We start from the raw sequence: 15,410 nt of genomic DNA on the forward strand, positions 1-15,410 counted from the left end.
ATTAAATACTCTACAAACCTCTCTAGGCACTTCTAACGTCATCTCCCGAAAGGCGTACAATTTCAATTTTCTCTCTTACGCTCAATCTTGCAGCCATGACACAAAATAATTCGAAGAACTGTAAGGTGAACATTGTTGACAATAGTACACTTGAATCTTTCACAAGTGTCGAACTGTAATATCATTTCCATGGCAACTAAGACTTAAATTGAAATATTAGGTCGTAGTTTTAGTTGATTTGCGTGAAAACTTGAATGTAATTCCGTTATTTTCATTAAAAATATTTACGCTATTTGTTTTTTTTTTTCATCTGGCGGCACTTTATTGTTGAAATCATAAAAAAAAATATTCTCATGGCTATATCTGTTGATATAGGGTGTTTTTTGTAACTGTTAGCTGTGTGAGTTTTCGAATTTTCGAGTTGTCATAACTTTGTTAATAATTAATATTTTTTCATGAAATGTTGGTCACACCTGTTTAGAGGCACTCTGAATCCAGAGGAGTAGTGATTTTTTCAATAAAAAAATCGCTAATAAAAAATCCCGATTTTCGACTAAGAAAAAATATCGTAGTAATCCCTGAAACTTTAATAAACATTTCAAATTTTGTCCCAAGGTAGACCTTTCAGTACTTGACATTAAAAAAAAATTATTAAAATCGGTTTGCAACTTCAAATTTTGGGGGAGTGTTTCCATTAAAAATGGGTCACACTGTATAATAAAGTTGCTTAGAAGTTTCCAGTCCACTAAATGGGGTTCGAGGCTAACACACAGATGACGCTACTAGTATTGAATCCATATGATTATTAATCAACCCTAACCTTCAAAAGACACGTGTACAAATTTCACAGCTGTTGGACTATTAGTTTGTGGGATAAAATATTTTGAGTGAAGACACTTTTGCTAGTTTGAAGGAAATGAATGAAAGCTGCTAGTTGATAGTTGAGATATTTGAGGCTCTTAAGACATCAAAGAAACGTGTTGGACATATCGTGCATGAATATTTGGGTATGCGAAACCTCTGTTCAGAGTTGGTGACGTACGAGCTGTAAATCGACCAAAAACAGTAACGAATTGATTTGTCTGAGCAGTCTGAAAGTTCATTTCTAAACTGATTTCCAATAATTCTAATTGGTAAAACTATGAAAAATATTTTTCCATAACCATTTTTTTCCTCATGATGATTTCTGTTTTGGTTTCAGGGTGCAATGTTTCAAAATGGGCTGAACCCATTAATCCGACTAAAGAGGACGCCACTACAACATTGATAAAAGGTATTCGATTTTCTATTTTCTTAAACGTTTCGCGACATGATTTTTCTGCTGTCAATTACAATTACTACCCACCTATTATCTGTTTTTTAATTATCGGCATTTCGTAGATCGTTTCCTTCCGATTTTGAGTTTGAATAACTTTTGACGCTGTACTAAAACGATTTCCGGCGGTATATTTCGAAACTAGTCGTAGAATGCCGTGAGGAGCGAAAATCTAATTCCATCTCTCGAAATTTTTGACTCGAAAAATAAACAACAATTTGTTTGACAGCTCGTTTAATAGATCTGTCGTTCGTAATCGTCACTCGCGCGCGATTTTGTCCAAAGTTTTAGCTCCGGAGTCGGTGCCAGCGAAAAACTACTCGTCGGGGAAGCCGTAGTTCTCTGAACGAGTCTCTTTTACAGAGAGGAGTATCCCCTTTAGGAAGAAAATTACCAGGAAAATATCTACCGTTGACGTTTCTCTCTAGGATCTTTTTTTTGTTCCAGCATCGTGGTCTGGAAATGGACAAAGAAAATGGAAAGGGCAACGAAGGTAACTCTAGCTCCAGCAAAATCTCTAATAATCAAGACCCCGCCTCTTTACTCGATGCCGCCAGTCTCTTTGGGGGTAAGTTTCCCAGTTTTGTACCTAATAATCATAAGGTTTGCTTTGTGGTAAAACATCTACAAATAAGTGACGTGTAAAACGCTCTTGAGCGGCGATATTCTAATTCTGGAATCAAAAAAGAAATTTTACAGTAGAGAAAGAAAATTCGAAAGAATAAATGAGGGTAAATTAAAATTTTTGAGGAATGGTTCAACGATCAGGGATAGTTAATGGCTTACTGGATAGAAGGCTTACTTGTTCAGAACGTATAACAACTGAACGAATGGGATGTGATTATGTCTGGTGTACGGAGTGATTTTTCCTCTTCAACCAACTAGAGTTACAGAACCTTATTCGAGTTCTCAGACTCATCTTAGACTATCCTTTCATAAAGGTTTTTCGGACTGTATTCCCGAGTGAATTTTCTCCATAGTCTTTGTATCTTATTAGCCCTCCCCAGCTTTATTATTTTCTATGATTCGAATTTACTATCTTTCAATATATCAAAGACTAATATAATGTCCTTTAAATGTGACCTGGACCATATAATTCTTGAAGAACACATCATAAACTAGAGAACAAATTTTTAGGCCTCAACATAGAAAACAAATTAAAGTTTGTTATGCGATAAAGTCTATCTCGAACTCTTTGGACTACCACTCTGCTAGAAAAGCATACTTTGCACTTTTCGAGTCCCACTTGCGGTACGGAATTTGTTTCTGGGGGAGCAGCTGTCAAAACTTATTGAGTCAAGTTTTCACAATACAAAAAAGAGCAGTGAGATTCATTACCGGAGCTAGAGAGCAAGATTCCTGTAAGCCTCTTTTTTAGCACATCACATCTTAACAGTCTACTGCCTCTTTATTTTAGAAACAGTCTGCCTAATGCACAAAAAACACAAAGATAACATCTCGAACTCGACTCAGAATCATGCCACTCGTTTCACATTCAATATTCCTCTCCCTATCCGTCAACAGCACAAATTAAAAATTCGATTCTTTATAATAGCAAAAAATACTTCAGTCATCTTCCCCTTTCAATCAGAAAGTTAACATGCTACAAACAGTTTCGAAAAAGAGTAAAAAAAACTTCTGCTAGATAAAGCTTATTATACTATTGAGGCATATCTTTCGCAACTTATGATTCCAACTCATAAAATTTTTCATCACAGACTTATATCCATAGACTTTTGAAGTGTGCTTGAGCCATATTAATATCTTGTTCTAAATTCTTGACCTTTATGTTAATGTTTCAGATTGTTTTAGTTCTTAAGCCTGCTTTGTCAACAAAACCTAAACTTTTATGACAATAAAGCATTTCTGATTCTGACTCTGAATATCTCATCACTTAGTATAGAGTTAATATATCTTGGTCTGCCAGTTTCTTCAGTTTTTCATGAATTTTCTAGAGCAGTTCCCATGTCACTTTCTTCTTCATCGATGTCCCTTTTTTCTTCCTCTTATTCTATTCTACCCATTTCCATTTTTTGCTAGAAATTTGCTTCTTTTTTTTTATTAAAACTTCATTGATTCATTTGAGTTTAAACAGTGACTTAAAGTGACTAGACGTTGTTGAGAATTTCCGAAATTCTGGCAATAGCGGTTTATTGTATCATACCTATACTCTACGGAATAAATCCATCTTCTTAACGAAGCCGCTCACTTCATTTGGTGATCTTTTTGTTCAGCAGGCAAAAGTGAGACTCTACCACTCTTGCCTCACCTCCTAGTGAAAAATAATCTTCTCCAGGTTGATAGACCATGTTTCACTTTCCTCAATCTGAAGAGGACCTGATCGAAGGTCAGTCTGCGACTACTTTCATCAGGTAGGGGAGCAGTGATGAATTTCAGGGATACGCCACTCCATGGCTGCAGGATACTACGTTCAACCAACCAGGAGACACTCTCTTTATCCTCTCAGATAGCCTGTAACCATCCAGAAATGTCCAGCTGTGGAATCATACCTCATTGAGGCTGTCGTATGTTCAGGTTGCCCGCCGAAATCTGTCCATTTGAGGCCATCTGTACGTCAGCTATTCCTGAAGATAGAGTAGATTCAGGCATACAAGACTATCTCGCATCTGGTTTGGGTGAATCGTCGTTTGAGCATAAATGTTTGCAGGACCTGGTCAGGGGGAGATTGTTCGCTCTCCTGCTTTTGAGTAGTCGCTTCCTGGCCTTATAGGTTTGTTGGAGAACTGAGAAGCTCCTGCTCCTGATTCGATGTCATAGTGAAGAAAATTGGTCAACCTCCCTCAGATCTCAAACACTGGAGAACTGAGAAACTCTTTCTCTTGATCCTTTATTATAGGGAGGGCAGTTGGGGTCTTTTAGTCTACGTCCATCTTCTCTGTAGACTCGGGTACGGATTTTTTGTTACTCCATGGGCTAGAGAGTAGCAAGAGAAAAAGGGTCCACCACGGCAGAGCCCTGCATTATCGTAACAAGGTTATATCTCGATATATGGTTCATCAATACAATGGTATTAATACAATGGTATCAATACAAGAATCAACCTCCTGGACCTGTGGCAATCTTTCTAAAGTTTTATGTAAGGTTGTCATGTGGAAATGAGTCTCGGTTTGAGAAAATGAGGAAATTATCTGGTGAGACTTTGAAATATAACCTTTATCTTCGTAGTCAACGTATATACCACTGATGATGTCTGCCGCAATGCAGAGGAAACGTTTTGGTGCCACAAGTTCAATTTTATCACGACCTATCAGCCCGAAATTGGCCGGCGTGGTATCCATACAAGGCCTGATCATTATTTTTATGTGGGAGGTTTTATATGGTATTAACTAGTAAATTCATCAGGCCCGGCTACATTAGTCTTTTATTCTGTTCGAATTGACTTCGTACAGACTATACCGAGGGCAAGCTATCCACCAAACAAGATTTTTCTCTGAATAAAGTGACTGTTTTGTCGTCGTTTTTCCCTTGTAGAAGAAAAGCATGCTATAAAAAGTTTTATCGCGCCAGGTATTGATGACACGTGTATCTTTTTGCAAGCTCCTGATAATCTTTCTCAAAAAATCATGGTTTATTTTCATCTACTTTTTATTTTAAACGTATTTTTATTTTTTTTAATTCATATCGTTTTGTTATTTTTTCTCAACATATTGTTATCTTTTCTAAACACTCTTTTTCAATCATAATGATATTTTTATTCATTCATAGCGTATTGTTATTTTCTATCCAACTTTTTTTTTTTCAGCTTATTGGCCTCGAGGAGGAACCGAAGCAGCGGCCGCCGCCAACCTGTTTGCCGCCGCCGGCGGATTCGGGATGCCGTCTCATCCGTCCATGCCTTTCGGCATGCTGCCACCGACGTCGGGCGGCGGCAGGGGCGGCGGAGCAGCCGCGATTCCGCCCTCGTATCCTGCATCTACTAGCGCCGCCGCCGCTGCCTACAACAACGCCTACACCAACACTCTCTCGGTGGCGGCCAGTCAGGCGGCTAGTCTCGGCATTCCGGCTGCAAGTGAGTATGACTACAAACTTCTTTTGGCCTGAATTGGATGCTTATGATGCACTGTTTGGAACCTTTAGTGTAGTAATGAATATTACTGGAGTTTTTTCCCAACACCAAATCGTTATTTTTAACACCTCGACACGAGTTTCGATCACCGAGTGATCATCTTCAAAGAGGAAGATTAAAACTCACCACAAAGAGGATCACCAAGTGATCCTCTTTGGTGGTGTTGGGAAAAAACTCCAGTAATATGAATTGGATGATCTGGACACCAACGACATGTGGTTTCAACAGGACGTCGCTACGTTCCACATGGCTCATGCCACATTGGATGGCTGACAATCTTGACCTATGATTTCATAAGCATTCTGATTGTATATTTCATAATTCAGGCTATCTGTATCGGTGTAGGGAAATACACAATTATCTTTGAATCGATGGTGCATATAGCCATAATGAAAATCGTATATGGTAGTCTTTGTCAAGTCTAAGATAGTCTGTCCTACTTGTATCGGTTTATTTAGATAAACTTGCAGTATCCTCAGTTCGACTGCCACCAAATTCTCATTGAAGATCATACAAGATCATTTGGATAGGAGTTTAATGTTGATATTTTTCTAATGTCTTCGATCGTTTTCCCGAATATTGCATTATTCATCAGCTCGAAGAGGTTTTTTTCAAACTCATTCGTAGCCTTTTTCTGCAACTCAGTATTCAAATCAATATAGGACTTCAACCATGATGATTGGTTGAATTGTACTCGATTAATTTTCGTGATGACCATTAGCAATGTCCTGTTTGATGGCGCGATAATGAGTCACATAATGGTTTAGACTTTCACGGCTGAGGTTTTCAGTGTCATTGCTTTTCGAGTTTGAAAGCGGTGGATTTTTGGAATTTCTTTCCGACGTTTCGCTGGCGCGAGTTGCTAGCTTCTTCAGCAGAGGTTTAACCGCCATGCTGGTTAAACATCTGAAGAAGCTAGCCACTCGCGCCAGCGAAATGTCAGGAAGAAATTCCAAAAATCTACGGCTTTCAAACTCGAAAAGCAATGACACTGATGAATCACTAGTTTGCTTTGTGTTGGAGGGTAGCCATCAATTTGGTGGCGATTGGAGGCATGGTCAGATCATGCGATTTGGTCTCATTAGATTTTTCTTGTGTTTTTTTTTGAGTCGCAGATGTATTCGAATGAGCCACAAACCACAGCGGTTTTCAAAGCCAACATAACCCATGTCATCGGTCAAATTCAGCCTGATTTATGCGGCAGAGTCGAAGAAAATTGGACGTTATGGATGCGCTTGAGTCAGAGAAGCCGTAGTGGACATTTGATAGGACTTGCAAACGAATTAAACATTTTCACACGTACTTTGTTTTATTCAAATTTAAAGATAGGAGGCGCACAATAAAAGACCCTATAGTGCAAAACTGGAATTCGTCAATCATAATGATGACCGATTGTTCTTCAGCAATGGAATGTTATCTATGGTTCTGGAGAAACAAATACTGCAAAACTAGGATATTGTGTTTTTTTTGTTATTGAACACCCTCGCCAACCTGTCGAATCAACAGGTCCCTCACCGATTCCTCCTTATCGGCATCGTCGTCAGACGGTCGTTTTTTGGTGATTTTGTATCTGGGAGTGGAAACGCTTCGCAACGGCTCTCCATATTATTTAGAACGAGCGAGAGGCTCGGGTTCATCTGGGTGAAGTGTATACAGCAATGTAATTCATTTATTGATCTACTTTTCTCCCTCCCGAACTCGATTTCGGGCACAGTATAGCGTGCACGGCTCCAAAGAGACACCGTCTAGTTGCGGGAAATCGCCGACGAGAAATTTCGGGGTTTTTCCTCTATCGCGCGACATGTGATCGGTATCGGAGACGACGTCTTCTTCTTCTTCTCTAGAACGCGACGATATGGTGGGTTTTGCGATTTTTTCTCGGTTCTTCTGTAATGCGACGTTGCGTGTAGGAGGTAACCTTACTTTTCGCGCTGACTCCAGGTATTTTTAGATGGCGGAGCCTGGTCGGACGAAATTGTCGGTTTGCGCATGCGTCTACCCACGTGTCCCGATTCGAACGATTGTTTTTTCGCGTAATTTTCGTGCCGCGAGCGAATTGTTTTTAATTTTTGCGAAAACTTGTTGCTGTTGATATATTTGTGGGAGCAATTGGCTCGAATTTTCCTGGAAAACAAACAGAGCGGGGGTTTCGAGTGATTGATGGGTTTGTTTTAGGTAACGAGAAAAATTGTTGAAAATTCATCTCTTCGTTTTAGAGCGATTAGAGCGATCTGTGGTGAGAAGACGGTGTTTGTCTACAGAGTGTTCTTGTCCTTAACAATCTCACAAATATAAAAAGTCATTAGAAAATACGTACAAGTGTAGTAAGGACTGATTACTGAATTAATTCTAAGCCGCTTCTCATCTAACTTTGTCTTTTTCATTCTGGGAAATAGATCTTCAATTTTTGTTGGAAATTTTGCCGTTTATCTTTGAAAATAATACACAGTCCTGACACTAGTTTTCCTTGCCTTTATTTCAGTATTTTATCGCATCACTCATATAGACGTTTTTACCTACCTAATAGTAATAGTCTTTGTCAATTCCAAAAAACAAGTATGAATGTTCATGACAAGGACAAAAAATGTTTCTAGTTCGTGCTTCCACTGTCCAATATGATTCGGAATCCGTGAAAGAACGAATGAAATTAGAATGAATAGCTAAAATATCAATTTCATTAAGCGATAAAACGTAAAATGGAAATACACTAAAACCAATAAAATGATCGAGATGAATGATGGAAATGACTACAGAGTAAAAGGAAAGAATAAAAATAAAATTGGCGAAAATTTTGAAAGATTTCAAATGTAGTTACGTCGCGACGTTTCGATTGTTAGTACCTACAATCGTCTTCGGGTGATGACTGGACTATTCCCCCGGGAGATAACTGTTTATAGGTCATTCAAGCGCTTTCACCTATCTTCCCATCCCTTTCCCAGCTCCACCGGTTTAGTAGGAGTTAACCGCTTTTCCCGCTTGACTACAGGTTTCCATATGTTATGTATCTCTACGCTAGCTTGGCTGAATGCGTCGTTGGACATCATATATGCAGCTTCTTTGAACTTCCTCCTGAACCAGTGTTTCTCCCTGTGGATTACCTCAGCTTGGGATCACTTTACTTTATGTTCTTGAGTCCAAACATACTCTGCTATTCCCCACTTACTGGTTTCTCCTCGCTGTGTGTTTCTCTCGTGCTTGGCAACGCGGACTTTCAATGGCCTCTTAGTTTCACCGATTTGCCGTACTCACAGGGTATCCGGTGAATGCGATTCTTTGAATCGCAGTCCGCGTTTGGTCGCCTGGTTTTCGTGAGGCTGCTACGGATGGTGTTTCCGGATCTGAAGCAGGTTCTGATGTTGTACTTGTACCCAATTCATCTTTTCCTTTCCGACAGTCTTCCCACGTAGGGAAGGGCGAGCAATGGTTGTGGCGGCTTCTCTTCCTTGCGAGTCTTTTTGTTGTCTTCTGGCTAAAGTCTGTTCCACCATCACTCTAGAGTAACCATTCCGTTGAAGATCTTTTCTGATGATGCCCAGTTCCTTCTCGAGACCTTCCTTCGTATTACAGAGCCCGAAAGTACGGTCTACTAGAGTCTTGATGATTCCTCTTTTGGTAGATTGATGGTGGATTTGTGATGAGATACTGTCCCGTGTCAATAGTTTCTCGGTTTTTCACTTAGTGTCGGTCCTCTTTACCAATACGTCTAAGAGTAGCAATTTGTTGTGGACTTCCCTCTTCATTGTGAAGGTAATGGAAGATCCTACGCTGTTGATGTGCTTCAGAAAGTTATCCTCATGGTTCCATACTACTGTTTTACTTAAATATAAAGATATGAAGCGCTTAATGAAAGACCTTATACTATAACATTATTTTCCATTTAGATGTTGAAGAAAACTTGCGTATAATACTAGTAACACAGAGTTAACCTCAATCGCGTTTCAGGTGCGGCATGGTGGTCGATGGCTTCTCATCTCGCCGCGCAAGACTACATCGCCCGCTTGCAGGCGTCCGGTCTAAACTTCCCGGCTCTGGGAAACCCCTCCGACTTGCAATACTCCGCTCTCGGTCTACCGCCTCTCGGCGGCCATCATAAGTCTTCGAAAGGCTCCTCCAAAGGCGGATCTTCAGCCGCGTCTATGTCCAGGTAAGAAGTAACCACCTCAAAACGGTTTTTTCTCATCGCTTGACTGTTACAGATCGCAAAACCACTCGAAATCGGCATCATCTTCGCACCACCTGCAGAGCATGCAGGCCGCCGCCTCCAAGCTGGATCATTCGATGAAAACTTCTTCTGCGTCACGATCTTCGTCGCAGATCAACCCCAGTAAATATTCTTCCTCCGTGCCCGGGCTGACTATCCAGCCAGCTGTGAAGATGCAGCAGGATAAGCAACACCACCACCACCACCAGCAGCAACAACAGCGGAAAACTTCTTCGTCTGGCGGCAACGACTCCAACTACAAGAGCGGTTCCAAAGGGAGCGGTTCCTCCGCCCAGTCAGTTTCAACGGCGGTTTCGAGTCCCGGATTAAGGAATCTCAAGCTCCGAGTATTTTCACCAGCCCTTTGAGTTTGGTCAGTAGCGCGTCTTCTGAAAAGGGGGACGCAGGAGGAGGAGGGAGTCAGGGTTTGGCAGGCATGCCTGCCAGTATTTTGAGGTGAGTGAGAACAAACTTCGTTTCTACTCTGGTATTCGAATGAATATTTTCAACTTGGGGTACACTTTCACTGTGTCGAAGTTATTTTCTGGGTTTGTTGATCGTTGTCTGCAGGTTTTTATGGCTGGCGTTTCGTCTACGACTGCCGCAGACACCAAAGGTAATGAGAATACTGAAACTCTTGCTTCATCGCCTTCGATATCTCACGCATATCCTCCTAGGAGACATCTCCTTTATATTGGCAGGTGTAGGCCAAGAGTCGCCAAACACACACACTCTCTTTGGCAACCTTGCGGTGTCTTACGGTGGCTCCCCCGAAGGTTTTGGAAGGTGCAGTGATATTACTACGCTCCAGGGCTACCTGGAGCTGGAGGCTGGGTAATTGTTGGAAAGGTTGTTTTATCAAACGCTCCCTCGATGTCTATGAATATACCCAGGGTGGATTCTTTGTTGTCCAATGATCTCTCGATTCTGCCAACCACATGGTAAAGGGCTGAATCAGTAGACCTTTCCGGAGCATATGCATGCTGATTTGGATGAAGTAGGTTGTGAACAAGTACTTCATCTCTTAAGTACCGCTCAAATAGCCTCTCTATGGTTTTTAAGGAAAACGATGTGAGACTAATCGGTCGGAATGCTTTTGGTAGGGTGTAGTACATCCTACCTGGATGAACTACATCCAGTAGTTCATCCTACCTGGATGAACTACTGGATGAACTACTCTTACTTCTCTCCACTTACTGGGAATATACCTCAGAGCTAGAGAGGCTCTGAATGTTCCAACCAGGTGCGGCATATGAGTGTCCAGTCCCCACTGAAGTAGGGCTGGTCTTATACCGTCAGGTCCTGGTAACTTGAAGGGGGAAAAGTCCGATATAGTCCATCTTATTTTGTCCTCATCAATTACTGTACTAGCAGATTGCCAGTATATTGTGAGGGTGTTGTTGGTACATTCGTCCAGTTCGTCATTCCAGGAAAGACAGAACCTGGGAAGTGAGTTTCCATAAGAATCTCAGGACTCTCCTGGAGGTTGGCGGCTTTGTCGCAATTTTTCCTCGTCAGGATGCCGATACTCTTATGATGGTCATTTGAGAGTGCCTGTAGCCTAGAAGCTAGTGGGAAGTCTTCGACTGCCTCACAATAGGCTCTCCAGGTTTCTTTTTGCTTTCGTCTGCAAACTTTTTTGAACTCTCTGAGGTTGGCTTGATATATATCAAGACATTACATATCACCCTGCGGCCATTCAGCTGGCGGCACAATTCCTTACAGCTGGATAGGCATGTTTTGCAAAAGCTATTGGGGAGTTTTAGTTCCCCTCACCTTACCTATTTCTGCCACTGACCAGGAGTTCGGCGACCCCGTCCGTAAGACCACATTGGCTTTCCGGACAGGACCTCCAGTCCTCTGGCCGTTCCCCAATCCGCCACTTGGGGACGCGCCCGATAGGTAGCCCAACCCACGGGATCTCCCGCATTTATAGATGAAACGTCAAGCACGAAAACTGGCAGACCACTACCAAGAAATCCAGAAAATAACTTTGATATAATTCTCAAATGAAGGCGACCATTTCATCAACTAGGGCTTTCATTATATGTTCAACAAATATATTTTGTTAAAAAAAAAGCTAACTCGATTTTGGGAGAATATCTACTATAACAAGTTTTATAACAACATGAAGGACCATACTTGTTTCTAAACGCCAACGTATGAATATGATTATTATTATTTTCTTATTAAAATTTCATATTTCCGAAATATCTTTAGATTAACGCGTTTAGAAATGTTGCAGTTTCTCAGAAAAAGACCGACCACACAGCGATAATTATCTGCTTCAAATCATTCATTGGGGAGTGGCATCAATTGTTATCTTTAGTAATTGCAACAACCAGATATTTTTGAGAGTTTGACGTTCACTCGAATTTCAACTTTAGATCCCGATTAATACTAGATTTTTTTTTCCTATTCGATATTCGAGAAAATCAGAAGTAATTGATGACAACTAGTGAACACCCGATTTTAAAATATGTTCGAAATTTACACTAAATTTCACCGATTTTTTTTTTTCTCAAAACGAATACCACTCCCCATCGACGAGTTCCATCATACTCGATTATGTCTCATGTTTTTCCTCTTAATTTGTTTATACAGTATTCGTCGTGAATATTATCTTATCTGAGATGGAAAGTGTACTAATTTTCGCCGATCGTTAACCATCGGTGTGCATACATTTCGATGAGTTTAGTATAACTTGATAGACGAAATTTCGTGCGTTGCACCTTTTAAACGGATTTTGTTTTTCCCCGTATAGCGCCGCCCTGGAAGGCAGCAGGTAAGACTAGTAGAGTTGCAACCCATTTTTGGTTATTTTCCGTCTTCATAGTTGTTGTTTTTAGCACCGAATTTTCATTCTTTTACTGTTCTGAATGTCTAAAAAAATGCGGTCTGTAGATCTATCAAAATACGGGGGCGAGTCGCAAAGTGTGCATTTTTTGTTGTTGAAATATACATTATAACATACAATAATAATGGCGTAATGCAAAGAATTACAATACCTATACAATGTATATGTAATAATTAATGTATGAATTCTCACATTCAATAATTTAATACGCGGACTGTTGAAAAAAATGTTGGTACACATATTTAGTTTGTTGGTGAGAGCCGTAAAAGTTAGAAGTGTTTCCTGTTCGGAGATTTTCAGCTATCAACAAATGGATCAGAAAATTTGCATCAAATTTTGTGTAAAAGAAACACTGGAAATGTTGACAGTAGCATACGGTGATTGTACCCTGAGTCAGAAGGTCGAGAAGATGCGAATCACGACGCTCGCCCAGGTCGATGAAAATGTTGAGAAAGTGAAGAAATTTGTTACGGAGAATCGTAGAATCACTATTGAGAAGTTGCTGAAGATGTCGACATATCGGTTGGCTCATGCCATTCAAGTTTTGTGGAGTTTTTGGACATGAAGCGTGTGGCAGCAAAGTTCGTTCCAAAATTTCTGAATTTAGACCAAAAAAACCGTCACATGAGCATGACTCAAATTGGTGAATGACAGCAACGGCGACCCAGATAGAAGCCCCGCGATAGCACATGGCATCCGCTTACCTTCTTTGTCGAGGGACGTTATCGGCACGTCCGTCTACTACCACGGCCACAACGAAACTTCATCTCCGTTATTCGAAAAGACAAAATGATGAAAAACAAAAGTCAATCAGATCAAAAGGTCTGTTACAAAACAGAGATAAAGCCACCGTCATCGGAAAAGCAACTACAACTTTTTTCGAATGACACGTTATATTTTTATAAATAATGAACGAGATTCTATGCTTTATGTAGTTTACAGTGTTTATTTATAAAAATGTTGCAAGATAAAAAAGCAAATTGCTATTTTTCCAATTTAGGGATTGTTAAAGAAATATGGCAATACCTCGTTTCTGGCGCTTAAGTCAACCACCTTTATTTTGTAGAACATTCCACATGGTTGTAAAGGAGAGGAACCTTTCCACCTGCTTTAAAAATAGAAGTTGACACTGGGAAGAGAGGTTGTGTGAAGAATTTAGTACAGAAAGATTCCTTTTATTTTCACTGCTTTGAGTGTAATGTTTTTAAATAATATTTCGTGATCCCTTTTTCATAATGATGGCGTAGACATTATGCGTATAACTGTTACTATCCCCAAATTGGGGAAATAGACATTTGTTTTATATATTTCAACATTAACATAATAAATCTCATATTGCACAATTCATTTATTACTCTTGAAAATGAAAAGTCATTTGAACGGAGGCGATTAGCAACTTTATCTCTATGTTATGTAATAGATCTTATGATAGTTAATATTTCCCGTGAAAAACTTTGTTGAATAGCCTATAAAGGTTTTGAGGGGTGCCTTGCTTACATGAAACTTTCGAATGAGGGATTTCAATTGGAATTCTATTGTACTTTATCGATAAATTCAGCATGGATTTCCAAGATATTTCTAGCTAGATGAAGGGTACACCGGATTGTCAAAGTGAGGCACCCCTCAATATTATTGACTGTTTTCTTTCTGGTCTTGTCATATTGCTCCTCAAATATCTAGCTCCGTAGTCTCTTCCTCTATTAGCAGCAGTACTTTTGCGTAGTATGTTTGTGAACGTTTTTTTTTCTAAGTGTGTAAACTAGTTGCATGTTGTTTTTGCAGTGATCCTAATTCAATTTTGGGTGGTGTTAGGTTACCGCCCGATACTGAAATCATCAAGTACACCTCTTCGATCGTCGGACCGAAGATACCCGGTACCACGAACAGGGGAAGGAAGAAGACCATCTCACTCGATCCACCCTCAGTCAGCTTGCATCCGTCTCACTCCAGCACAGGCCTACTCATCGAGCGGGCGATCAAGAGATCCAAGTTGGCCGTGAGTTTTTTCAGAGTCCTTATGCGCGACGAATTGCTAGAGAGTTGAACAGTTATCTTTCATAAGGTTTTTTTTTTCTAAGTAGTCACTTGTACTCATTCATGTAATTAGGTTCTAATACCTTTGTTGAATTTTTACAATAAATACCTTAATAATTCAGTATAAGGAGGAACTCTTCCAATTAAATACCTGTTCTTGCAACCGCCCTTTTTTCTTTATCAGGAGCAAGAACTGTCTCCTCCATCGACGCCGTCGAATGACAGGGTGGAGGTGATCAAGTTGCCCGCTACGAATGGAAGCCCTTCTGGAATTTCGTCCAGTTACAACAGTTCAGAATCGGCTGGCGAAGCCCCTCTGAATTTGTCTCTGAAGCCCAACACGACTTCGAACACGGCCAGTTCGTCTCTGACATCGCTCAGCAACATGTCTGCCAATATCGGCGCGGAACGCATCTGTAAGTAGTGGAATGATTATGAATAAAATGGCGACACAATTATGTTTCAAATGTGGATGGCTAGAAATTACACTGTATGGTGTTTCCCGTGAATGAGGTCTTTTTTAGTTTGGTCTCATATGGAAGTTTGGGAAAAGGCAATGACATATCTCCTACTAATACGCCACCTACGGAATCAATGAAGAATCTTTGTTAAAAGAGTTATTTGTCAATCCCATAGATGGCGTCTTCGTGAGGGGAAGTATCATCACTTTTGCTACTGGGGGGTGTTCTTGTTGAAGACAAAAGAGTTCAAAAGTTGCATGTATGACCAGTACCATTGATGAGATCTATGGCTGATCAGAACAGTACTTCTGGTATACATTCATCTATGTTTAGTGTACGAGGTGTGGCTAAAAAATAACGGAATTGGTTTTCTGTGAGACAAACGGTGCGAGTCTCAAGCTCAAAAGCTATATGGCCAAGTCGCCTATTCCCCTCCACATTCCAGCCAGTTGTAC

The 15,410-nt window shown here is 40.4% G+C and overlaps 1 protein-coding gene across 1 annotated transcript in view; it reads left to right on the forward strand.

Annotated features, from left to right (window-relative positions):
* tou (bromodomain adjacent to zinc finger domain 2B toutatis) overlaps positions 1-15,410 on the forward strand; it is a 94,883-nt gene that overhangs the window by 52,728 nt on the left and 26,745 nt on the right. The window contains 9 exon segments of the mRNA XM_074181326.1: positions 1,202-1,273; positions 1,763-1,883; positions 5,079-5,345; positions 9,345-9,546; positions 9,599-9,933; positions 9,936-10,059; positions 12,368-12,388; positions 14,243-14,456; positions 14,679-14,910. Of these exon segments, the coding sequence (XP_074037427.1) occupies positions 1,778-1,883; positions 5,079-5,345; positions 9,345-9,546; positions 9,599-9,933; positions 9,936-10,059; positions 12,368-12,388; positions 14,243-14,456; positions 14,679-14,910 (1,501 nt within the window). The 5' untranslated portion in view covers positions 1,202-1,273; positions 1,763-1,777.

The sequence above is a fragment of the Leptinotarsa decemlineata genome, unplaced genomic scaffold (genome assembly GCF_025532065.1).
Source record: "Leptinotarsa decemlineata unplaced genomic scaffold, Ldec_3_MD MMD2_tig00026307_RagTag_RagTag, whole genome shotgun sequence".
In the NCBI taxonomy this organism is placed as follows: domain Eukaryota; kingdom Metazoa; phylum Arthropoda; class Insecta; order Coleoptera; family Chrysomelidae; genus Leptinotarsa; species Leptinotarsa decemlineata.